We start from the raw sequence: 26,141 nt of genomic DNA on the forward strand, positions 1-26,141 counted from the left end.
ACTTAGCAAAAAAGTAGCAATAAAAGTTTGTTTATGATTGTTTGAATAATCACTTTTTTATATGAATGTCTATTCTGCTAGAAAGAATACACCACTGCAAATTGTTTAAACTTATCTTTCACTTTCGATTCTAGATAGCTTCATTATTTGCTGTGTGTATTATGGGTTATATTGACTCCTGCAAATTACAGAAGATACTCTCTGCTCATATGGTAATACTTTTTTTAAAAAACTTAAATCCCCTCAAACGGGTCAGAGCGTCAAAAGAGGCCATTTGTCTGAAGTATTTTCCTTAGTTGCAAGATGGTTGAAAAGATGCAATAATAAGGGATGACGTGGCCTGGATTTGAATATTTGATCTTACATATATTTATATCACAGTGTCAGAAACTAGGATCCCTCTGGCGCACAGGAATTTTTGAACTCCAGAAAAATTACCAACCTAAAAGATTTGTAGAAATATTTGCCTCTCCTTTCTTGTCTCTACTCATTCCATGGACTTGAAGATACTATCTCAAATAACAGACTAGGAAACATACCAAATAATAGAGCATGAGCAATAAAAAGTTGAAAAGGTGGCATTCATCTCATGCCATAGGTTAGTAGAAATAAAAAAATGAGATGTTAGTAAGTCAAAATTTACTGTTAGTTTTGAAGAAGAAAAACCCCAACTAAAATTGGGTTTTGAAGACTATTGTAGTCTTGACCATGCAAAGATGTTGTGATTGAGCTATTTGGCGAGATATTTAGAAAGGAGGACAAAGGAAATTACTAGTCTGAGGAAAAAACTCTTTTTTCAAAAATGGGTGAGAAAGTCAGCAAAGGAAGGAGATGATAAGCAAAAGGCATATAAGTTTCTGCATAATATATCTGATTTTCATTTTTAAAGTTAAGATAATGATCAAGTTTTGCTACCAGGAGTTTTGCTCTTTGAAGGGAGATTAGAATTTTAAATATACAGGAAGATGTAAACAACTTTTTTGAAGAAATATGGTTGTCTTTAAAAATACATTTTTGCTAAAATTGTGCTATGCAAACTCAGTGGACACAAAGAGAATGTTTACCACGGGAAAGAAGCTTTGAGCTAAATTGTATTTCATGTTTTCAAACATATTTTGAAAATACTGTAAATGATAAATCAAAGACAGTATTAAGTTCTGTGCAACTGATTTCTGATACAAACCTGGGACACAAATGCTTGTTCCCAGTAGATTTACCAGGAAGAATTGCAGATAAGCATCTTGATTTAGTAATTTTTTGACAGAAGCAGGATGAAATACTTATGCCTTTTGGCTTATGTCAATAGCTATATCATAATTTTGGTGCCAAAGTCATCAAAAGCATATTTTCAGATAGATAAACGATTATGTTGTATTACAGAGAAAGCTTAATGAGGCTGGGTAAACTGCCAGTCTTTGTTTTGTGGTGTTTTCAATTTTTGCTCCCTGCTACTTTTCTGTGGAAAATATATGCTTCTCAGTTTGGAAGAAAGAAGACAACAAACATTTTATTCAACATTTTTATGTTTGTCCAGGATTCTGAAAGATAGCAAACAGGATACAGAAATAACAGAATAATTTGAAAAAAATTAATATTTTAGGAATAACTTCAAAAATGTAGCTGGTGTATCATGTAAGATGAGTTAGTTCTATGAGCAAATCTTTTTGCCTATAAGTTCTTCTAAAATATAAATTAACATAATAATCTACACTTGGCTATCTGTTGCCATGAAGTCCTTATAATCAGTGTTTTCAGAAAAATTCTGTAAGCTGAGTATCAAGCTTGCACTTGCTGTGAAGTAGGTGTCTTTAAATGTAAAGCTGGTGATACAAGCTAATTTCTATACTTGGGCAATTCTTACCTTTTCTGTTGTAAATTTAATTACTTTTATTTTCTTCTTTCAGGTATCTCTTGTAGTGTGTTTTATTCTGATGTTTGGTAATTCAATGTTACTGACATCATATTATGCTGCATCTTTAGTAGTTATCTGGGTAAGTAGTTTAAGAAAAAAATTATACAACATGCTAAGACTGTAATGCTGTACTGTTATGTATGTATCAGTGTGAAACTGATTCATTACCGGATAGCTGAGAAATCTTTCACACGACAAACAGAATTAGACCTTAAAGATATTTGGAGAATGGGTGAATACTAATTTAAAAAATCATGTTTTTACACCAAGACCTCTTCATAAGAGAAATTCAGTTAAGTCTCAGTTCTCTTCTTTTTACAGCACTCTTCTTTTTATAAAAATATAAAATTTACCACATATGTATTTTTGACCAGACTAATTGTAAAACAGGAACATGAGCAAGGAGGAGTTTGTTTTAAATGCTTCTTTATTGATTGTGAAACTGCAAATGCAGAAAAAATTTTTTAAAACGTATATAACAATTATTTAAGACTGTTTGAAGCTGCTGAGTCATACTGGCATGTCAGTGAAATTATTCACTGAAGACTCATCATCTCATCATTCACTATCTTAATTTTTCCTTAAATAGGAAAAACAACCCCCAACCTCTTTTAGTTCCATATAGTTTCTCTTAAGGGATTTATGTGCATAAAAAGTAGGAGATAGGGCTTGTGTGAACAGATCTAGTTTGGCATACTACGGATCATCTCCATTTCTGATTCTTTTTGCCTCCCCTGGAAGCTTGGGGTGAGCTGAGTGATTTTTTTTGTTGTTGTTGTTTTTTTTGCTTATATTTCGTCCATCAGCAAAAGAGTGGTCATTTCTCACTTAGGCTAAGAATAAGCTGCCTTGGCTACTGGTATTTGCTGTAGTATAATTGCTTCTTTTAAACCCACTCTAGTTTCTTGTAGCAGCTTTTGTAATTATATAGTAAGTACAGGTACATTGAGTTTCTTGCCTATTTTCTGCTTTGGAAAAAATAATTATTGTTTGTTATTTGGGTCCTTATAGTGGCCTCAGTCTTAGTGTCACATATGGACTTGGTTTCTGAAAGCTTTTAAATTCATACTCAGTTTTTCTTAATTACATTGTTCATCAAACTAGCTTAAAGGGAGTCTTCCTTGTTGTCATAAAATGAGGAACATAATGTGAAACAGAAAAATACCAGTAACTCCTCCCACCCCCCACATTCTGTTGCCTTGTTTGAAAATTGTTTGTATTATGAAGCCATAATTTATTGCTTCAGATGTCTCTTGTCATTCGTGGAAGCAGACATAATTCAGTTTCTCACTGGCTTTGATTTAAAGAAACTTAGAACTGTATAATACAGTCTTACTTTTAAGGAGAAGAGTAGTCTTCCATTAATTGTATATAAACTGCAGTAAGAGTTTTTATGTTGGTATGTTTTGCCAGTCCAGGGTGAAATCACAATATTATATATTAATTCATATTTCAGGCTGTATTAATTATGGAGGGTTTTTTAATAACTACCTTTGTGGTACAATAGGCACTTAGCAAAACAAAAAAACTCCTCATCCAGGGCACTGGAATATCTTGTTGTTAGTGTATGTTACCTGAAAATGTATATTAATTTTTTCGCTAGGGAATTCTTGAATTGAGTCCAAAAGTCTTGAAAAGCAGCAGAAGAGAAGTCTACCTATGGGTAAGGAATTTCTTACATTTTGAATTTCAGAAAAGAACTATGACTTTATTTTGTTTTAATGAAATACAGAAATAACTTCTGGTTTGGTTTCTAATAGTTGAAAATCAAGAAATATATCTGAACTACTCTCTAAGGAAATTGTTCATATTCCCAGAAATTAATCTTAAATTATTAAAGGAGGAAAAGGGGCATAAACATACATTTATATCAGAAAATTGAAATAGCCTTCAAACGGCAACAGATTTAATTTTAAATTACCCACTTCAACATGTTTACAAAACCTAAGATCTGTATGAAAATCCCTTTAAACAGCAGTGTAGAAAAGGCTAACAGTAAAAGGCTAACAGTGCTTGCAGAAATGGAGTTTAAGATACTGCATTAGATATTCACAAAAATATGTGCTATGTATTTTTTTTAAGGTATTTGTTACAACAACAGCAAGCAACTTTTAATTACATAACCAAGTAAAGGAAGCAAGTCAGAGTAAAACACTGTAGGATGTGTGGGTGGGGTTTGAAGGCAATAGAAGTCATGTCCAAACATGGAGTACACCCCCAAAACTATGACAAATGAAATATAACACTATAGAAATCATGAGAAGCAACTTGCTGCTTAAGACGTAACATTAGCTTGTAAAACCACCTGAAATGGGAGTTTACCAAGACTATGCCTGGCTTAAGATAGGCATTCTTATTAAATGAAGGGTAACCTGTTAGCAAAACTGGATAGAATTCATACAGTTATTATAAAGGAATTAGAATATAAGGAAAGTAAAAAAAATACTTAAAACTGCAGTGCATGTATAACCTGCCAATGTAGTTAGCTGTGGTACCAGGGGAAATGAGAGTGCAGGCAAATCTCATGTCAGTTTTTAAAACAGAGATCCAAGGCATTTGTGGAACTGCACACCAATAAGTCTAAAAAACTTGAACAGTGGTGAAGTTGTTAAGGCTGTATGTATATACAATAAAATGAGATAGGTCCAATACAGCCTCTGTGAGAGGAAGTCATGCCTTGCACGTGTGTTTGACGACTTTGGTGGATGTAGGTAAGGGTGTGTGGGTGAATGTAATGCACTTGGATTTCAGAAAACTTTGGGGGAAAATATCTAACTGGAACTATAAAAGAAAATAAGCTCCATGGGATAAGGTGTGAATGTTAGGAGGTAAGAAACAAAGGGTGGGATTAAATAGTAAGCTTTCAAAAGAAGACCACTACTACCCTAAGTATGTATATAAAATAATTGATCTTAAATAAGTCCTTGCCACTCAGAAGAGAAATCTTGGTATTCTTATGGAAAGTTCTCTGAACGCATCAATTCATTACTGAGCAGGCATCAAAAAGGAAAATACATGATGGAAGTCATGGAGAAGGAACTGCAAAGAAAGCAGAAAATATTTTTTTATTTTGTAAACGCATACTTAGCATCCTAAATACTGCATGCAGTCTCAGTCAGTGTGTATTACTTAAAAACAAAAGATGGAATGCCTTCCCCCAAAATGTGCTACCATCAAATTTAAGTAGAGAGAGTATGAAGATAATATTAATGTAGAATCGCTAAATAGCTGAGATTTTAAAATAGGTTAGAATTCTACATCTTGTAAAATAAAGGTAAATATGACAAAGCCAGTGAATAGAAGTAGGGTATAATTATAGTTTATGTAGTGCCCTTTATGCTAGCAGCAATAAGCTGATGAGAGAGAAGGGTACTGTGGAAGCAAAAAAAATAGAGGCATTCAGAAAAGGATTAGGTACCTCCTAGGTATTTAGGTTCATTTGCAGCCATTAAATGGGATGCTTGAATGCAACACGTCAGCACATAAAAACCCTGGTTACATTAGGGTAAAGATTAGTTTGTATTTTGTTGTTGTACTCTCTCTGACAGCATCTGCTGCTGGTCCCAGATACAAGATAATGACCCACGTTGTCCTATTCAGTTGATCTGGTTTTATAAAGAATTAGATAGATTAAGCCAGATTGCCAAGAATTGAATCTTTCTGGTACAGGGATAAACATACATAACTAAAAGTAGTAATTGTACATACTTTCTTTGTATTTCCTTCAAGTTCTAACTTGAGATTATCTTGAGGAGACACTATAAATCAGCGAATTACTCCAAAGATTTGAATTAGCAGAGTAGTACAGCCTGGTAATATGGAGAGGCTGTTGGTGGGAAATAATCACTACACACTGGTGTATGCAAAACAGATGGAATTGACAGGCTGCCCCTGTTTAAAGTTAACTTTAGTACCTCCTCTGCTACAATGTTCTGTGCAGCGGTACAGCCATAATATAAATCAGTTGCATAACATTATTTCAGCTGAAATAGAAAATACAAACAACCTTAAAAACACCCCAGTGTACTGAAATTTAGGAAGTGTAATTGGTTAGGAATTGCTGTACTGGTTGGTGATAACATAGGAGAGTTTGTAACTATAGCTAAATTTAATAAGCCTTTTAAAAAAGAAAACATTTCTTTAGAAGTTTGTTGAGATGTGTTTATTTCATTCTGAATATATTTTTTAAGGTCATTGAAGGATGTGCCTGGTTATTTGGGACGGTCACCTTGAAATACTTAACTTCTTTAGTGTTTGGAATAGCTGATGATGTAAGTTCTCTTACCTGAGTATCTGGTTGGTGTCTTTCAAAAAATTTAATTCTTAATATTTTGGTTTTGACATCTTACTGATATACTTTCCTGGAATTCCAAGATTTGTTTTGCAGAAATGGGAGAGGGATTGCATATTTGCTTTCTCATTCATTATGTATTATCACTTTGAGGTGTTATTACTGAAGTTTGTGAAAAGGCAAGTGTTTTTACTGTTGAGTTAGTAAATGCTCTGTATGTTTGTTTTTAAATGCGGATTTAGAGAGCTTTGTTTATTTTCGATATCTTCTACCTGCATCTTTTCTTTATTTACTCAATTTCTTAGTTCACTTTCCTCTGAAGCTAATTTTTAAGACAGTTTTGAAATGATTGTTTTAACTAGGACTCCTCACTTCACTTCAGCCCCTTTATTGACAGATTATACTGTTAAAAACCTATCTGCAGATGTGCATCAAGGGGCAAAAGATGGGAAGCTTATGTCTTAAATTATAAGTATGCAAAACTACACTCTTGTTCAACCCAGTTGCAATGGTAACACCCTTTTTCTGCTTTTTATTTAACACAGTCCAATCTGTGTTATACTCAAAGATGTCATTTAACATACCAGAAATAGAGATTTGGTGCTCTTATAAGGATATGGTAAATGGTATAATCTTCTGTTCTAATTAAAGATATTTCTCATATACGTTTAAACTACTTTGTTGTGGAAAACAGGACAGTTTTTGCTTACTACAGCTTTTTTTTCTGTATATCCTACCAGGCTCATATAGGAAATATATTAAAATCTAAATTTATTGGCTACAAGGATTTTGATACATTAATGTATACCTGTGCTGCAGAGTTTGACTTCATGGAAAAAGAGGTAATTTGATCAAAATAGATGATTATAGAAGAGGGAACTTTTTGTTTTATCTTAATTTATAATTTGAAACATCTAAGAGACATGAACTCCTACTGCCATCATAAGTTCAAGTGTTTACTCATGAAGTTAGAGACATTAATGAACTTAAGCTAAGTTTAACTGGGTTTATTGCTTTTAAATGAACTAAAAACAAAACAGTGTTTTGATTTTTGGATTTAAGAAATGTGCTTGCTTGAAGGAAAGAAGTGCTTGCTCAGTGATAAATTAAAGGTTACAGTTCTGCAAACTTAAGATTTTATGTGGCTGTCAGTATCTGGGTTTGAGTATATAGAAAATGTACTGAGAGCTGCAAAGGTTTTGTGTGTAGATTTATACTACAGAAGAGCATCGAGGCTTCTTAATGTGGCGTTAGACTTTTTTTAGTTCATCAGTATCTAGATCTGCATTTAGAATGTTTATAGGTTACTCAATCCATAGTACTCAAATTCAGATGAGATACAATCTACTTTCTGTCTTTGGGTGGCTTGCCAAAGAACTGGGAATACATTACTAATGACCCTAGTATTATGACCTCTAGTGTGATTGCTGGGTGGAGTTTAAATTCAAGTTTCTTTAACCTTGCTTTGTTCTTGTTGAATGTTTAAATTTACATTTTACTCGAGGAAGAACTCTTTATATTGTTTTCTTTAAAAAGACCATTGAAGTAATTATAGGTGAATGGAAAGCAATTAATGCAGTTTATTTCCATTGTAGACTCCAGTAAGATACACAAAGACTCTGCTATTACCAGTTGTTCTGGTGGTTTTTGGGGTAATCGTCAAAAGGGTGAGTGATTGATTTAGTGAATACCTTTTAGGTTTTTTAAAGGGATTACTGTTTATTTTGAGTTGGGAAGAAGTTAGTGAGGTGGGTTAACCTTGGCTGGTGGCCAGGTGCCTGCCAAGCTTTGCTCTCATTCCCTGTCCTCAGCAGGACAGGGGGAAAAAAGAGTTGAAAAATGTCATGGGTCAAGATAAGGACAGGGAGACCACTCACCAATTCACTGTCATGAGCAAAACAGACTTGAATTGGGGAAGATGAATTTAATTTATTGTCAATTAAAAATAGAGTGAGATTGTGAGAAACAAAAACAAAACTAAAAACACACTCCCTTCATCCCCAGCCCCTTCTTTCCAGGCTCAATGGGTCCTTCCCACAGGCTGCAGTTCTTTAAGAACTGCTCCAGCATGGGTCCCTTCCACAGGGTACAGTCCTTCAGGAATGGACTGCTCCAGCATAGGTCCCCCACAGGTCATCGCTCCTTCCAGGAAACTTGCTCCTCTGTGGGCTCTTCTCCACGAGCTGCAGTTCCTGCCAGGAGCTTGCTGCTGTGTGGGCTTTCCATGGGTCGCAGCTTCCTTCGGGGCACGTCCACCTGCTCTGGCGTGGGGTCCTCCGCAGGCTGCAGGGTGGATATCTGCTCCACCGTGGTCCTCCATGCGCTGTAGTGGGAAAACCTACATCACTATGGTCTTCTCCACAAACTGCAGGGTAATCTCTGTTCTGGCACCTGGAGCACCTCCTGCCCCTCCTTCACTGACCTTCGTGTCTGCAGGGTTGTTTCCCATTTTTTCTCACTGTTCTCTCTTAAAGCTGCTGCACAGTGTTTTTTACCTTTTTTTAAACATGTTATCAACAGAGGCACCACCAGCGCCACTGATGGGCTCAGCTTTGGCCAGCGGTTAGATCTGTTTTGAAGCTGGCTGCAACTGGCTCTGTCTGACATGGGGGCAGCCCCTGGTCTTTTCTCACAGAAGCCACTCTGCAGCCCCCCTGATACCAAAACCTTGCCATGTAAACCCAATATAGTTGGATAAAATACAGGTTTTCAAAAATATTTGCTTAAAATTCTGTATTCTCTTTATATAGATTTTTGCAACAGTCCAGTCCTGAGTCAGCAGTTAAACTTGCTTTGATGTTAAGCACCAAAAAAATTTCTGTCAGTACTATAACTGAAGTTTATAACTGTTTTTGTAAATTTGATTATGTATAATTTGTGTAAAAACAACTTACAGTTTACACAGGAACAGATGGGATAACTGCTAACTGCCTGGCTAATTAAACATCCTCAGAAAGAATTTTTAGCTAAAACACTGCATTTCTTTATCTTAGCATTATCTCAAAATGAGATTACCCAGGTGTAATTTAATTTAGCAAATGTTGAAAGTGCTTTAGAACACTTTTGACAGTTTATTCATACTTTCTGTTGGCTCTTGTTTTCTTCAGGCAATTAAATATCTTAGATGGGCCTTATCTCAGGCAGGCCAATATGAAAGGTAAATATTTTCTTCTTTTTTAATGTAAAACTGAATTTCCTGCTGGAAGTTTATTTGATTTGCTGTATGCTAAATAATTCAGAATTCTACATTATGTTGGTCCTTTTTGAAGGGTAAATTATGTATCGTTCAGTAACCGAATGGCTTGGATGTATTATATGTGGTATTTTTATAGGATGTCTAAAGCTAAGTTTAGCTGCGGAACTTAGTTTTAGACATCTTAACCCTCTTACCCCCAAATTTTCTATTTAATCATTTATTTTTTTGCTCTGTTCCTAAACCAATATTTATTTATGTGCCTATTTTGCTTTTCCCCTTTAAATAGTGAATACAAATTCTTTTCTCCCCATTATTTTTTTTCCAGGTTATAAAAATACCCGAGTTTCAACCTTAGGAAGGGATCCCAACTGTACTAATGTTATTTTCTAAATATCTGTGATAGGTGCTCTACCTGTCACAGCCATTTGGCATCACTTGTTGATGCTGTGCTCAAGAGCAGTGAATTTGGCCAATTGAATGTGGCCATTTCCCTGACATATCTTTTTGCTTCCTGTTTTTTTTTAATTTATCACTAATCATTTCAGTGATCTCTGCTTTCCATAGTCTAATGGCCATTATCAAAATTTCAACAGATATGAGCAGGATTCAGCATCCTGTCTTCACAGATGTTTTTGGAGAACAAGAAGTGTACATCATTTTGACTCTTTTCACATTTGTATTTCCTTCTGAGAATCCAAAACCAGTCTATGTAGTACCTGAGTAAATGACTGACTTTTTTTTTTTTGTACCAGTGCTCTGCCTCTTTTACGCTACTGAAGTTTCATTCTCTAAATAAGCTGTTCTATATATTAAATAATTCATTGAAGTAACTAAAAATCTGCTAAAATTCGTTTTCAGATTTCCAAATAGATATAGGGATTGAGGAGGATAGTTACTGATTTGTAATATAGTTCAAACCTTGTTACAGAGGGGGAAGAAAAATCTGTGCAGGTGCTGACTCATGCTTACTGGATTAGTTCAGTTATCTAGAGCTAGTATAGTTGACTTCAAAGTAAAACCAGTGCTTCTGTAGTACGTAAACAAATAATGTGATTTTCTGTTTTTAATTCAGGGAGGAACGTTTTAACCATGGTGAGGTAAGGTTCTTTTTCTGCAAGATTTTATTCGTATGTTAATGTGAATACTCAATATTGAAATACACGTTGCAGTGGTCTGATCCTGATACATGGTTTATTTGAAGGTAAGTATTTGCATCTTTTATTTCCCCATCTTAAATTGGGTCTGATACATCACCAGAATAACTCTGGAATGTTGAACAAAAAAAAATACTAGCTAATGGTGGGGTGGCAGTGCAAGAGAGGAGTCTTTTGGGCTTTTGCTGTAGCGGTACAGAAAGACACTGAAATTATGCTGGACCTTCCATTTTCCCCATACAGACTGAAGAGGAGATTGGTTCCTTTACTGTGGTTTCACATGACAGATAATGTTAAAGTTCTGATTTGAAATATGCCATAATGAGAATAATTCTACACATGGTTCTCTTAATAAAATTATGCAAAAAAAAAAATTGAATAGCAGCTTTTTTATGTGGTTTCTTTATTTGCAATTAAGTCAGCAAGGGCAGTGCAAAACTTTCTTAACAGCGGTTTATTTGTGGTTTGTGCTATGAGAGAAATCTCATGCCATTCAAAATATGATAATCAGTTAGGTAAAAGCACTGATTGCAAAAATGCCTCTATGATTTACCACAGCACTTCCTCAAGTAACGTAGATTCAGTGTTAAGAGTGGTGAGTGACATCTCTGAGGCTTTTTATCCTTTTCTCGACAATACTAAAGCCAGCTGCTTGTGGTTGTGTGAGTACCAAGGATGATTTCATTTGCTTCTTTCATTTCATACTTAGGTATTTTAGGTATTAAATAGCAAGGTCTCTTCACTTCTATAAAGAGGTTATGCAAGAAATTTTACAAATGTTATTGCCTATTTATATTTTGGGATCTTTTGCATAGCTAGCCATTGCTCCAGCTTCTTTTGGTTTTATTGTTAATGTTTATTCTTCCTGTTGTTCCATACATACACTTTAGATAAAAGGTAACAGAAGGTCCTTTGTCACTGTCTGAAATGTGAAGATCTTTACTTTGACTTGGACTTTTTTTTAGACAAGCTCGTCACTTAAGCTATACTGAAAATGAAGTTGTATGTTTAAGACAGAAATGAGAAGTATGCAAATATTATGCTTCTGTGTGTTTGTGTTTTTTTCAGCTGGTATACCATGCATTGCAGCTGTTGGCATACAGTGTCCTAGCGATCTTAATCATGAGACTAAAACTGTTTTTGACACCACATCTATGTGTTATGGCTTCCTTGGTGTGTTCGAAACAGGTAAGGTCTCTTTTTAATACTGTAGCTATCTCAGTACTTACAGTATTACCCAAATATTTGTCCTGTGTGTGTAATTGCAGAATCTGAGTATACCAGTTAAAAATAAACCAGATTATATTGCCTCTCGAAAAATATGGTTGCACAAGTTCCATTCTCCCCTCTCCCCAAATAAAGCACATGTGTTGGTTTATGCAACTTGTCCAGTTGCATAATTATATGACTTACCGTGTTGAGTATTGAGCTTGAGCATCGGGAGACATACACTGGATGTTACTGTATTTACACATTTCTATGCTATTGCAAGTTTTCTATTGACTATTAATTTTATCCAAACGGGGTTTGAATTTGTTTACACTGTGTTTTCACAGCTCTTTAGAGCTTATTGCCTTACATATTTTTTGTGTAATAATTCTTTCCAGAAGTATAGTTTTTGAAGTCTTGGGTGCTGAAAACTTTTCACCCTTAAAAATCAAGTCATATGACTAACTCGGATTTAATTTTCCTAGCTTCAAATCATCCGTAACATAAAATGTTACTAGATTTTCTCCAGATATAAAAGATACTAGAATTGGCTTTCCATGTTTCAGTATCTGTGTTTCTGAGAAGTGAACTTGATTGAATCTGTATCTAAATAGCTGTTTTAGAAGCTTTACAGTTGCAGCAAAAGTAGGGTAAGCAGTCCTTTGTCTGGGAAGCAGACAGGGAGCTAGGCTGAAAACTGGCTGAACGACTGGGCCTAGAGAAGGTTGATCAGTGGTACAAAGTCTGACTGAAGGCCAGTAACTAGCAGTGTACGCCAGGGGTCAATACTGGGTCCAGTCCTGTTCAATGTCTTTATTAATGGTCTGGATGATGGGACAGAGTGTACCCTCAGCAAGTTTGCTGATGGTACAAAACTGGGAGGAGTGGCTGGTACACCAGATGGGTGTGCTGCCATCCGAAATGACCTCAGTAGGCTGGAGAAATGGGCTGACGGGAACCTCGTGCAGTTTAACAAAGGGAAACGCCAAAGTCCTGCACCTGGGGAGGAACAACCCCAGGCACCAGTACATGCTGGGGGCTGACCAGCTGGAAAGCTGCTTTGCAGAAAAGAATGGGAGGTTCTGGCAGACACCAAGTTGAAGATGAGCCAGCAATGTACCCTTGCTGCAAAGAAGGTCAAAGGTATCCTGGGCTGCGTTAGGAGGAGTGTTACCAGCAGGTTGAGGGAGGTGGTCCTTCCCCTTTATTCAGCACTGGTGAGGCCACAGCTGGAGTGCTGGGTCCCTTTCTGGGCTTTCCAGTAGGAGACATACGGACATACTGGAGACAGTCCAGCAAAGGGCCACAAGGGTGATTAAGGGACTGGAGCATCTCTCCTATGAGGAAAGGCTGAGAGAGCTGGGACTGTTCAGTCTGGAGAAGAGAAGGCTCAGGGGGATCTCATCAGTGTATATAAATACCCCAAGGGAGGGTGCAAAGAAAGCAGAGCCGGGCTCTTTTCAGTGGTGCCCAGTGACAGGACAAGGGGCCCACACTGAAACACGGGAGGTTCCCTCTGAACATCAGGAAACACTTTTTCATGGTGAGGGTGACTGAGCATTGGCACAGGTTGCCCAGGGAGGTTGTTGAGTTTCCATCCTTGGACATATTTAAAAGCCATCTGGACATGGTCCTGGGCAACTGGCTCTAGGTGGCCCTGCTTGAGCAGGGTGTTGGACCAGATGACCTCCAGAGGTCCCTTCCAACCTCAACCACTCTGTGATTTTGTAGAAAGTGTTATTCACATCACACAAAGTATCCCACATTGAGAGAGTGGAAGATTATGATTAACAGTGAGCTGGGCTTACTAACAGGAAAACAAATTGGGAAGATGAGATGGAGGACTTGTGAAAATGTCTATATGGAGAACATCACCATGAGGATGAGTGGGAGAAAGGATCCAGTGCTAAGAACTGTTGTGGATGTAATACAGAAGAAGGAAAAGAGAAAAATACTTGACAGAGTGGGGAAACTAGCAATGGCTGGGGAAGAAAATTAGTATTTTAATAAGAAAACTGAGTCATTAGGTTTGCTGCTCTTGAAAATTGAAGAAATAAGAGAGTAACATTACAAAGTTCAGTACTCACAATCTGGCAGAACTGACAGTGTATGTACAACCTTTTTCTGGCTACCCTGTGCATTCGCAGTATGGTACAGACTATAATGCCTGATACGCATTGTTTTTCCCACAATATCTGTGGTTGGAGATGTCCTAAAGGTGAATTAGGGTTGTATGGTGAAGGCAATTACTGGCTGTGGAACATCTGACACCTGTGTCATACAACCGGAAGGTGAGTGAATGAGACAGAATTATGCAAAGAGGAGAAAGTTGTCCCATGTTAAGGCAGCTGAACAAATGGTTGTTTCCCAGAAGATTGGATTGCTTCCCTGGATGTTCTGTCAGGGAAGGACAGTTCTTGATAGTGCTGGACAGGCTACACAGTATCAGCCTGCTTAAATGTTGTGCTCATCACTTTCTTGATGCCTGATTTGTTACTTGGCTTAGGTAAAAGTGTTGAGTGTTTGCCAACATCAAATGAATCTGTACGCTGAACACACAAAATGCTAAAAACCTCTTTAAAAAGTAACTTTATTTACCACCTTGTAACTGAGTATTGGGACTTAAGAGAGATTTACTTTTCTTCTACTCTCTTGCTGTTCTGTAAGGTTCACAGGTGTTCTGTTTCTCAGCTCTTACTTGCTCTTGAAGTATTGGTGTCCTCCTAGGTGGTCTGGTTGTTTAAGTAATAGCAGTTACACTGCAGTTACATTTTTCTGAATGAACGTTCAGGAGGTGTTTCTTAGTAATTTAAAATGAAATTGCTTTTCAAAAGTCAGAAAAGCAAAAAGAAAGAAGACTGTTTTCTTCTAACATACGATTTCTAGATAACAATTACAATGTGAATTAATTCGGTCCAAAGTTAATTTGTTCTTAATTCTTCTTGTTTTAACTGTGTTCCTAGAAGAAAATCGATGGGCTTTTCTGCCCTATCATTATTGAAAGTTTTTTGTAGAATTTTCTAGTGAGGTTTAGAACTAAAAGTATTTCTATATTTTGTGCCACAGGAAAAGGCCTCTCAACCTGCTGAGAACTGAAAAACAATAAAATCTGAACTGCTCTTTTTTTGCTGTATGGAGAGAAATAATCTATGAAAGATAGGAAAAAGTACCTTGCAGCTGGTAATGACTGAAAGATGAGCTGCTAGGAATGCTTTCTATTAATATGTAGCCTCATTTGCTTTTTTCCCTATAGTAAGTTAGCCACTACGTGGCAAATTAATAAAAGCTTTCAGCTGGTGATATCTTCGTTTCTTTTTTTAAAACACCTGAGTAATGGCACTACAGTAATTCATCATGGATAGTTGTGGGGTTTTTTCAGTATTGCAACTAAGGTCATCAGGCCAGTTAATGAAAACTGGGGCTTTTGATAATCATTGCATTTTGGATCTTAGAGGATGCCATGTGTTATTACTGTGTAAATATTGGAAGAAGAACAGTTTCAGAGTATTTGATCAATATTTTCTTCTGCTTCCAACTACTTTTTGGCCCTTCGGTTGTTCCGCTGTTTCCTATGGTTGTAGAGTGAGAGTAAGCTTCTCGGGAAGCTACAAATGCAGATGATAACCTATTCTGGGAGCTGCCCCTGTTGGACCAGATGACTCAGGTCCAGTGACTTTTTTGTCCTCCTTTGCAGCATCATGGAGGCATAGTTGGCTTGCAAGAAATAGCTCTTGAATGCTAGGGAAGGTAAGTCTTTAGATTACTGCAGTTTGGATAGCTGCTTTGTGCAGAAGATGATCAATGACCAGCTGCCCCATATCATAAGGCCTGTGATTATCCTGGCCCTGGCTTGGGCCGCAGGAGAAGTACATACCTGTGTTCAGGAGTACCCCACTTCAGGCAAACAATGCAAGTGAAAATAAAATTAATTCCCTTGTGTTGTTATCAGTGAAGGTGCTTTTGCCTGTTTGGCATGTTCCCTATGTTGGTGCTGACTGATACCTGTGAAAGATAAGCAGGATTTTTTCTGGTCTGACGGGTGTATGCTTTCTTTAGTAGGGAGCTGCTGGTAATCTTCCAGGTAATACATGACTGGCTTCAGCATGAGAGAGAAATACTGGCCCGTAGGGCTGTTGAGCAGCTATCGATCAGACCGCTTCTAAGACTGCTTCTGACTTAAGCAAGCAAAGGGATAAGAAAACTTCTTTTTTTTTTTTTTGTAGCATGAGGAAAATATCAAGTGGTTTTTTTAGTGAGCTTTTTCTGTCTTACTGGCTGATGAGCAGATGTAGTATTTTGAGGTTGAAAAATCTGACGGTATGTGCAATATTGATTCAGAAGAATTGCTGCGATGGAGGGAGATGAGAAGGGGAAGATGGGACTTTTTACCAAAAGATTGATTAACACTTGGTACATTCATCATTTTGTAAAGTTTTAGATGTTTGCATAAAGGATAAGTTAATAAGCAACATTTTGTTTTTACAGATGAAAGAAAAATTTAAGCAAATTTAACATATATCATTATTTCATTGTAATTGAGGTCAACGCTATCCCTTTCTCTAGCGGACCATGAAAGTTTACCTGCAGTGGTATGTTAGTATAACTAATTTATTTTGAGGCTATAGATAGGTAACTTGTTAATCAGCTGCCTTTCAAAATACATCCTTTTATTAGTGAACAGTCAGCCTGAGATGGATATTTGTAACACAAATCAAAAACGAACAAACAGGCAAAAGATATACTAGAATTACTCTGTACATGGAAAAGGAATTTTGTGTGTTGTGTTCTTTCAGCCCATTGCATGAATCTGTGTACTTCCCATTACCTCAGTGTTGCAGTTTGTGGCCCATGATGGACAATAAAAATGGTAAATGTTTACATCCACACATTTCCTCTTTCTGTTAGGAGGAATTATACTATCCTGAGTGGAAATTTTGAAAGCAAAGAAAAATAGCTGGGAAAGATTTAACGTATTCATTTGACAAAAGCAAATAAACCCCCTTGAATCGATATAAAAACCACATGAGGAACAGCATCATGTTAAAAAAAAAAAAAGGTTCTTTTACATTGCAGATATGTTTGACTGTTCTAGGCTCTTTATGTAAACAAAATAGTGGTAAATTTAGATACTGCGACCATTAATGAGGTTTTATAAAAGCATGATAGAATGTGATTTTTCTTTTGATTTGAAAAGCCATGGAACTCAATAAAAAATTCCAAAGTTCTGACATATTCTTGAAGTGAGATTTTTTGCGACTGTTGGTAAAAAGGAGGTTTGCTCATGTAGATCAGTGTACAAATGAATTCATTTCCCTTCATCCTTCTAGACCTACATGGTGGTCACGCATATTTGGTATATTAAGTTTCCCTGGATAGTATTGCTGTACTTGCGAGAGTGTTTAGCAAGTCTTTGAGGATGAGAGTAGAGTACACTGTAGTTTTGGAGAGGTGGCTTGAGAGTTTTAATAATCTAAAGTAGTTTATGGTTAGTTTATAACAAAGATAACATACACTACCTAATTGGTGTAGTCAGCCTAGTGGGAGGTTGTACTGTGAAACTTTATTTTATCATTTCACAGAATCACTAAGGTTAGAAAAAACCTGTAAGATCATCAAGTCCAACCATCAACCAAAAAAAAACCCACCACCATGCCCATTAAGCCATGTCCCACAATGCCACATCCACACGTTCCTTGAATACCTCTAGGGAGGGTGACTCCACCACTTCCCTGGGCAGTTTATTCCAGTGTGTCACCACTCTTGGTAAAGGTGTTCTGAATGAAATGTATTTATTTAGTGCAGGTTTGATATTTTTGAAATGTAAAGCCTTACTTCTAATTAACAATAGCTTGAATAAAAAAAGTAATTCTTACTTTGTCTTATTTAAGGTTTAGGTCAGATATGTATGAGATAAAGTGTTCTTGCTCAAACTAAACTTCAACATAGCAAATTTGGTACTTCTTTCTTAACTACCCATTTCACATATTTATGAGTATTTGCTTAGAGCCTTCAGCAGACTATATTCAGGATAAAAATGCAAGGGCCATCTTTTTCAGTTCAAGAAAGGGAAGAGTAGGATATAAAGCAACATTAACCTTATATCCCCAGATACTACAGCTAGAAAGTCTTGATGTAAATAGGAGATAAAATACTGTAAAAGTGTAGTTAGAATTATTGAATCATCTTTACTTGCAGATTTTGACATTTGAACTACAACTTTAAAAGCTGCATTGATGTCAGGTTTTGTTGGGTTTTTTTTGGTAGAACTACAAATATAATGCCCTACATTCGGTAAACATGAATACTTCTTATGAGGTCTTACTGAAGTTTAATGGAGAAGCAATAGCAGAGATGTTTCATATTGTGATATATGTTAGGTTCCTTATAGAGAAATAAAAATAAATTGTGCTGCATGCAACATTACAGAATTGTTGTCTAGAAATTAATCGATTCTTGCATTTCAGTTGTTTGGATGGCTCTTCTGTAAAATCCAGCCCAAAACATTGGTCTTTGCTATTTTAGCATTGATGGCAATAGAGGGATCAGCAAACCTTCAAACTCAGTGGAACATCATGGGAGAATTTAGCAATTTGCCACAGGAGGAACTTTTAGAGTGGATAAAAGTCAATACCAGACAAGGTAAACTATTTAATAATGTATGATGTTCCCCATTTACTGTGAGATGAAACTATAGAACTTGGTATGAATCACTGCAGACGTATTGCTACTATCTGTGGCTTTGCCTTGGGATGATCCTAAAGACATGGTTTAGTCACATATACTTGTCTATATAGAAGCTATCTCAAATGAAAAAAACACCGAAAGCTTGCTTTGTTACACTCCAGGCTACTAGTCTGGAGGTTCTAGCCACTGGTGTAGTATTTCTACAACAGAAGTGTTTTTGCAAAGTCCAATTAAAATAGGGTTTTACTTAAATGACACTGGTCCTGTATTGTGGGTCCATGATCATCATTTTGCTGGAGGAGAATTCGAAGCGTGTGTGTGGTGGTTGCACCCCTCCTTTTACTAAAATGAGTAAAAGTGCCAGAAAACTAACTGGAAACAAACCTTTTTAGCAGGAAAATACTTTCAAGCCAAAGTGGACTGAGATTTTATCACTCATTTAACAGTGGTGTAAGAAGTGACAAATAAAAATGTGCTGTGATCATGACTATGTTATTTTACCCATTCAAGAAAAACAGAATGTATTAAATCTCCATTCTTAGATGTTTAGTTATCTACTGACTTATATTGAGTTCAAGGTTTTAAAAAAAAAAAAAAAAAAAGATTTTTTGCATCTCCTGTTGGTGTCATGTAAGGTCTTTCCAAAAAAAGTACCCTACCCTCTTTATGTTTTTCTACAGGATTACTGTTTAGATATTTGAAGATTGCTTCTCTGCTTTTAGTGCTTGATTCTTCATTTCAAACATGCCTTTCATTCTGTATTCCAGATGCAGTTTTTGCAGGAGCAATGCCTACAATGGCAAGTGTTAAATTGTCTACGCTTCGTCCTATTGTAAATCATCCTCACTATGAAGATGCAGGATTAAGGTAAATTTCAAAGTTGAGGATTTATTTTTGTTTGCTATTAATTCTCTTAAAGTTGGTAATATACAGTAGGAATGGTATCACGTTATATTGTAAAATTTGTTAAAACCCCATAGAACTTCATTTGTTATTTTAGTCAGCTTGAAAACACATGGAGTATTTCTTCAGGATTTGTGTTCATCAGAAAGGATATACTGTAGGATAGATATGGCTTCAAACTTATATAAAAAAAAAAATCAGAATGTATTTGTGGAACTGGCATTAACGAATACCCTTATATCCTTTCTTCATTCTAGTTATTCCTGACATTGTAGACAGCTTGATTTTTTTCTCAAATAGCCAGTTTAGTTATTCCTATTAGCTTTCAGTGATTGGTTGTCATTTTTTTCATGATAATATATCTAATTATTGAAATACTAAGACTAGTTGAAACTGAAATTTTGTAATGGAATTACTGAGTTTTGTACTTTGTTATTTTCAAAATCGGGATATTTTTCTAAATTAAAATCTATTTATCTGATAAGGTAATGTATTTCTTCCTTTAATTTTAATATTGTAGCATCATTTTTTGGTAATTCGGTAAAACTGGTTAAAAAAAAAAAAACACAACAAGAAAACAAGAAGGTAGAGAAAGATAAAGGAAAAAAGGAGAGGATTCTTTTTACATGCCTTATGTCCTTAGTTCTGTGTCTGGCATTAACTGGCTTTAACTTTTGGTCAGCCCTGAAGTGGTCAGGCAGTTGGACTAGGTGATTATTGTAGGTCCCTTCCAGCTGAAATATTCTATTCTATTCTAACTACAGAAATAAAGGACAGGGCATGTTTGGGGAAAATAAGCTAGAGATGCTACAGTATCAGAAAATGAACAGGAGTTAACAACGTCGCACTTTGCACAATCGAAGGAGGATATTACTGGGTAATATAAACAGGATCATGGTTTACAAGTGATGATTTTGCTTGATTCAGCATAGGCAGACATCAGGTCTTGCACTCTACATTTAAAAAAGTCTGAACAATGGCAATGAGTATGACCTTTTGCGGAGAGACTGGGCAGATGATTTCTTCTCATCACCTCCAGTCCGAACAAGGTCGTTTCTAGCCTTGAATATTATATGGTGAATGCATTCCTTTGACATCTTTACATTTTCTGTTCACAGTAACCATGGATCTTGTTACAAAGTTGTCTTCTGCTACAGAAAAATCAAAGGGCTGTATACATTGATCTTAGAATCATTGTATTTGTGAAGAAATAATCACATTAAAGCAAATGGCACTATTAATTTAAACTTTGTTTTAGCCTAGTTGTCTTGTGAAATAAAAAGCCTTCCTGTCCAGTCCAAAGTTAAAGCTTACATTTTCATGCTATTTTACTAGCTAACTTTTGTATTTCTCTTTTTGAAGGGCCAGAACTAAAGTAGTATATTCCATGTACAGTCGAAAACCTGCAAAAGAAGTAAAAAGAGAATTGATAAAACTGGGAGTGAATTACTATATTCTGGAAGAGTCCTTGTGTGTAAGCAGAAAAAAGTGAGTAATCTCTCTCTTTCTCACAGGAACGATATGCCACTCAAATATGTCGTCTAAGATTCATAACAAGTAGTAGTTTTGAAGTGTTGATCTGTGTTTTATTAAAAGTGTCCAAAATACATTTTTGTCCAGCGTCTCCAGATGTTAATAAGTATAATTAACTTTACCCACATTAGCAACCTTGTGGTCTTTGTGTGCACCTGAAAAGCTGTGTTGTATGTATTTTTAAACTTCACTCTAAAATACAGAAGAGATTCACAAAGGAAACAAGTCATTATTCTGTGATGGCAAGAACAGATGTATGCATATAACGAAAGCCTAGTATGAATAAAGGGTGCAGAGTAAAAGATAGTTTGAGCACCAAAATATCATGACCATTTGTGGTCACTGAAAATTTTGTCACATTTAAGCTGTCCTTAAGAAAAAGCTGTGCTTTTTTTTTTTTCCCCCTTTCAATTTATCTTTTTGACCTTTAGAACATGATTAGTTTGGATTTTTTTATTTTATTTTCTTTGAATTTAGAATAAAATTAAATTAATCTGTTCTATTTCTTTGCTGTTATCTTTTACAAATTAGGAAATTCTTGGTAACTCTAACTTCAAAAGATAACTGTAGTGATGTTGGTTATGTGCCTTAATAAAAAAGCAAGGAGGTATTACTTTTTTTTTTTTAAAGGTGTTTTATTTCCTGAGTTTTCTTTAGAAATGTTAGGAGTGTGAATATCACCCTCCATTTTATAGGAAGTTTTAAGGGCCTCTGGTAATGTATGTTGTATAATTTGTTTTATATGCTTCCTCCTAGAAATTAATTCTTACTGATTATGTAACCACAAAAGCAGGCAAATTTTACATGTTCTCAATACTGTTTTTTAAACTACTACTATATTTATTGATTTTGTAATCTGGTAAGAATTTCTAGTATAAAGACAAACTTAAAAAAAAACATAGATGGTTCAATCAAGTATTCATAGAGGGGGTTATAAAACCAACTTCAGCAAGCTGTATGGTTTTTTAGGGTATTTCTTGATTTCTCTTTTTGTATTCGTATGTTTTCTAGGCCTGGTTGCAGTATGCCTGAAATTTGGGATGTTGAAGATCCTGCTAATAGCGGCAAAATTCCTTTATGTACCCTTATGAGCAAGGATTCCAGGCCATATTTCATCACAATATTTGAAAATAGCAATTACAGAGTCTTGAAGATTCCAAAGGAGTAACATTTCAATGCAAAGAACCATCAGTCTTTCAATTTTTTAAACTAGTAACTATAAGAATTCTAAATCAGAAATACCTTTTTTACTAGACTTAAAATGGAAAAATGTGTATTTTATTTTTTACCATTTTAAGTGAATTCTGATTATAGAAATATCTTAAACCTAACAGTTTGGATTTCTATTTCAGGGTCAGTCCCTTGAGATTTGCTATGCAAATGATTATATGTTTGCACATTTTATTTAACACTGATCCAAAAAGAGTTAAGAGTAGCTATGGAAAGTAACTCCATTCTCAAAACCAATGATATTGTGAAATGGGACTGTCAGAATGTCTTAGCAAAGCAAGTTTGTTTAAAGCTTTGCTGCTAGCAGCTAGGAACAAAGGAATGGTGCTATAGCATCTGGCATCACATTTCTCATGTCACTTTCGTTACCCATCTCCCTTCTGGACAAGGTGATACTAGAAATTCTCTTAAAAGTTACGTAATTTCACTAGTCATGTCAGAGAGAAATACATTTTTTCGTTGAGAGGATTAAGAACATTCGTCATTTTGGATCACTTAACACATGCTTTTAAGCTTGCTTTTGAAACGGAAAAGTTTGTAGGCAGACTTGAAACTTCATTATTTAGGTGCATGTTCTTGGAATCTTACTGATATTAAAAAAGAAGACTAATAAGGGTAATATTTGCAGTGAGCAATAGTTTAGCTTCTCAGTGTCCAAGGATTTTTAGCATTCTTATGCATTCAGAGTAAGCTGGCATAATACACATGAAATTTTTAAGGGAAAATGCTTTATTCAGGAAAAATCTGTTATAGCCTTAGAAAGATACTAAAATAAATCCTTCACTGCCTTAACTAGACCTTCAGCGCCTAACTTGATAAGAAATTACTTTCAAAATTCATGCCCTATTTTCTTTCCCCATGTATTCGATGCTGCCTGGATTTTGTCATCAGCATTAAAGAAAAATGAAATTTAACCCAACTGTGATATGGGTGTAGTCAGTTGTGTGGGTATATTTGCTCCAAAAATATTAGACTGGTTCTGCAGTTTTTCTGTCATCTCAGTGTCACATCAACATTATAGGTTATAAAGAATTTAGAGAATATACTTTCCAAGATAACCGGTACAAGGACACCCTTTAGTCGTTTAACTGACTTGATAGAATTTTTGTATGTTTATTGCCATTGGGAAGTATCACAGTAATTGTGATTCTACAGTATAAGACTTTTAAAGTCTAATGTTTCTCTGTACATCATCCATGTTTTGGTTTTGTTTTGGCTTGGTTTTTTGTTCAGACACCAGTCTATCGATATGGCTGGTCTTTTTAGCCCTAATAGCATCTAGCAGTATTAGATGCTATAGGAATAGCATCTGTCACGCCTATACAGTATCAATTAAATTGGAACCTGTGATAAAGTAGTAGTGTAACAACTGATCAGTATTCTAAGACTTCTTATTTTTTTAAAATCTGTTTTATTGAGAGGATGAGGGAGAATGGCTGAAAATGCATTAGCTTTTTAACTTTTACAGAATAGATTTTGGAAAAATTTCTATAAGGAAACTATCATAAAAAGGGCTTTTGGGAAGTCACTTTTTAAAATGTTAACTGAATTCAAGGAAGCAGGAAAAAAGTCTTTATATAAACATTGTGACTAGTGTTACAGCACAAAAAGGTACTGTATTTTTATGAAGTTTATGCCAACTGTTGACATGTACTTATGTGGTTAAATAAAAAAGGAAAAGATGGAAATTGTTCTCATGTTTCTTATGGATGTTACATTTCTGCTCTTATGTCTATTAAACTGAAGTTTAATACAGTTGCCACAACAGATACTGTTGAAGCTGAACCCTCAACTAAACAATGCAAGGAAGTGCTTCAGATAATTAAACCAAACTCACACACCTCTTTCTGGCCTTCTTTTTATTCGGAATATCAGTGCAGGAATATGTGAAAAGACAGTGAGAAAAATGTCAAATACCTATTTACACACAAAGTGAACTTGGGAGGCAGTTCAAAATTATTCTCTTTTTCTTCTAAGTTTCTAAACTCAGGTAATCAAGAGTGAAGCCCAAATACTGGTAGAATGAAGAAACTTTTGAAAGTTAAGGTTCAAAGATGTACGTTAGTAAAAATGGTCCCCATTTGGTGGGGAGGCTGTTGTTACTGAGCACATGGCCTGGCACTGTTTGTAAATTTTCAGCTTATGTTGAGGGATATTATACTGTCCCTTTATTTGAACTGGTCTTAAACCCAAATAATTATTATCATCTAACGTTAAGATGATAAAACCTAGCTATGGAAAAAAATGCAATATATGATTGTGGGGAAGAAACATGGGTATTCCTGAATTGGGTGTATCATGTTATGAATTTCCTGTCATCTCAGTAATTTGCTCTCAATTCCAAAGGAAATAATTTGGGTTTAAATAACACAACATTTTACACTTAGGAACACTGTGTTAACATTATGCTTATCACAGCAACTTGAAGCAGAAAACAGAAGTTTGAGATTTCTTAGCTCTCACTGAAGTTGTTTTTCCCTTTGCAAGATCCTAATCAATAAATCTGTAACTCAAGTAAGTTCATTTTTAAATATGCGCTGGCCTTGACGTAATTTAGCACAGGACTAGACTACTTCAGTACCTGAAACCAGTTTCTATTGCATTCTAGTAATATTGGATCATACAAATTTATCTGTTGGAATCCGAAATATTGCTAGCTTTGAGTGCAATAAATTTCTTCAGTACAATGGTCACAATTACAATTCGGTATCAAACTTGTGATAATTGTGCGAACTGTAATATTTAGTATGGAGACCAAATGAGGCGCCTTTGTGAAACAAAGATGCTAAGTCCTATTCAGTACTGCCTTGCATTTTGTCATTCTCATGTACCATTTAAAAAAATGCCTTTGCTTTTGTATTTTTTTGCAATTCAGCTCAAACAGTGAAACTAAGTCAGTCAGTATCTCTTGGATTTTTATGATTAAGACATTGAGTTCCACAGCACAGGACTCACTCCAAGTGAAGTAAAGAAAACTCCTTTGGCAAAAGCAAATATGTGAGGAGGGTTGTCAGAAATCAGCATTGTTGAAAGAGATTACAAAATGCTAATTATGGCTTGGGACCTGTGTTTTCAGGTTGCATTGTTGTGTAGTTTCTATAAACGCTGTTGCTTCACCTAAGTTACATAATGTGAAGGACTGCAGTAAAACAATGTATTTTCAAACCCAAAAGAGTAAGGTGCTCCTCAGTTGTTTCAGCAGCTGGACAAAGGAATCCAAATCCTAACTGGTAGTAGTGCTTTTCTATGTAAGCTTTATTGTTGTACTATGAGGAAAGAGTAGGATGGCAGATGTGGTGTGAAAGGAAGACTTTACTGTTTGAGTATTAATAAAATTTAGATGTTAAGGAATGATTATACTTCGAGTGAAATTAAGACTGGGGACATAAAATGGCATACAGAACTTCTAAATCTGAGAACTGGTCAGCTGTGCAGGAATTGCTTGGGCACTGAAACCTCTCAGTGCTATCAGAAACAAATTCTCAGCTGTAGGTATATGACATAAGCACTTCTATTTCAGTACAAAGTCAAACGTTACGATAAACTGTCTGTAGCAGAGCTTTAAGCTGACCTGTTGGGTTGGAGCAGAGGAGAAGAAGGATTTACAGGGTTAGGCAGACTCTCCTTCCTTCTCAGCAAATCGGATTGTTTCTGATCTTGTGTTGTATTCTCCATTATTGATGGAATTTATATGATGTCTGAAATAGTCAGTTGTTCGAGTGGGTTCATCATGTAGCAGTTCAACAACTTTATTACTTCCTATTACAGCACGCATAGAACATTTATTGCCAATAGATCATGAGATGTGGCTAGAACACACAGGGTGAATGAGTAATACTGGTTTCATACCTGGCTGAGGACTCAGGCAGGATCCCTGTGGCCAGTCTTCCACCCTGTCAAGGTTATCAATGTATAAATTTATTCTCGAGTGCAAGCAGCACTCGTTTTGCCAGTTTGGCAGGAAGGATGAGATCTAGCTTTTAGCCTGAAGAATATGAAAACGCTTACTGGATCTCATTTAAAGGTAAT

The 26,141-nt window shown here is 35.7% G+C and overlaps 1 protein-coding gene across 1 annotated transcript in view; it reads left to right on the forward strand.

Moving 5' to 3' along the window:
• The window catches only part of DPY19L1 (dpy-19 like C-mannosyltransferase 1), a 49,102-nt gene extending 27,043 nt beyond the window's left edge, over positions 1 to 22,059 (forward strand). Inside the window, exons 11-23 of the mRNA XM_059818824.1 lie at positions 135 to 212; positions 1,905 to 1,991; positions 3,516 to 3,575; positions 6,103 to 6,183; positions 6,944 to 7,045; positions 7,799 to 7,870; positions 9,311 to 9,360; positions 10,472 to 10,496; positions 11,622 to 11,741; positions 18,227 to 18,401; positions 19,214 to 19,313; positions 20,712 to 20,837; positions 21,894 to 22,059. Coding sequence (XP_059674807.1) covers positions 135 to 212; positions 1,905 to 1,991; positions 3,516 to 3,575; positions 6,103 to 6,183; positions 6,944 to 7,045; positions 7,799 to 7,870; positions 9,311 to 9,360; positions 10,472 to 10,496; positions 11,622 to 11,741; positions 18,227 to 18,401; positions 19,214 to 19,313; positions 20,712 to 20,837; positions 21,894 to 22,050 — 1,233 coding nt within the window. The 3' untranslated portion in view covers positions 22,051 to 22,059. The remainder of the gene's footprint in view (positions 1 to 134; positions 213 to 1,904; positions 1,992 to 3,515; positions 3,576 to 6,102; positions 6,184 to 6,943; positions 7,046 to 7,798; positions 7,871 to 9,310; positions 9,361 to 10,471; positions 10,497 to 11,621; positions 11,742 to 18,226; positions 18,402 to 19,213; positions 19,314 to 20,711; positions 20,838 to 21,893) is intronic.
• Positions 22,060 to 26,141: the final 4,082 nt, after the last annotated feature.

Source organism: Gavia stellata, chromosome 6, assembly GCF_030936135.1.
Source record: "Gavia stellata isolate bGavSte3 chromosome 6, bGavSte3.hap2, whole genome shotgun sequence".
Taxonomy (NCBI): domain Eukaryota; kingdom Metazoa; phylum Chordata; class Aves; order Gaviiformes; family Gaviidae; genus Gavia; species Gavia stellata.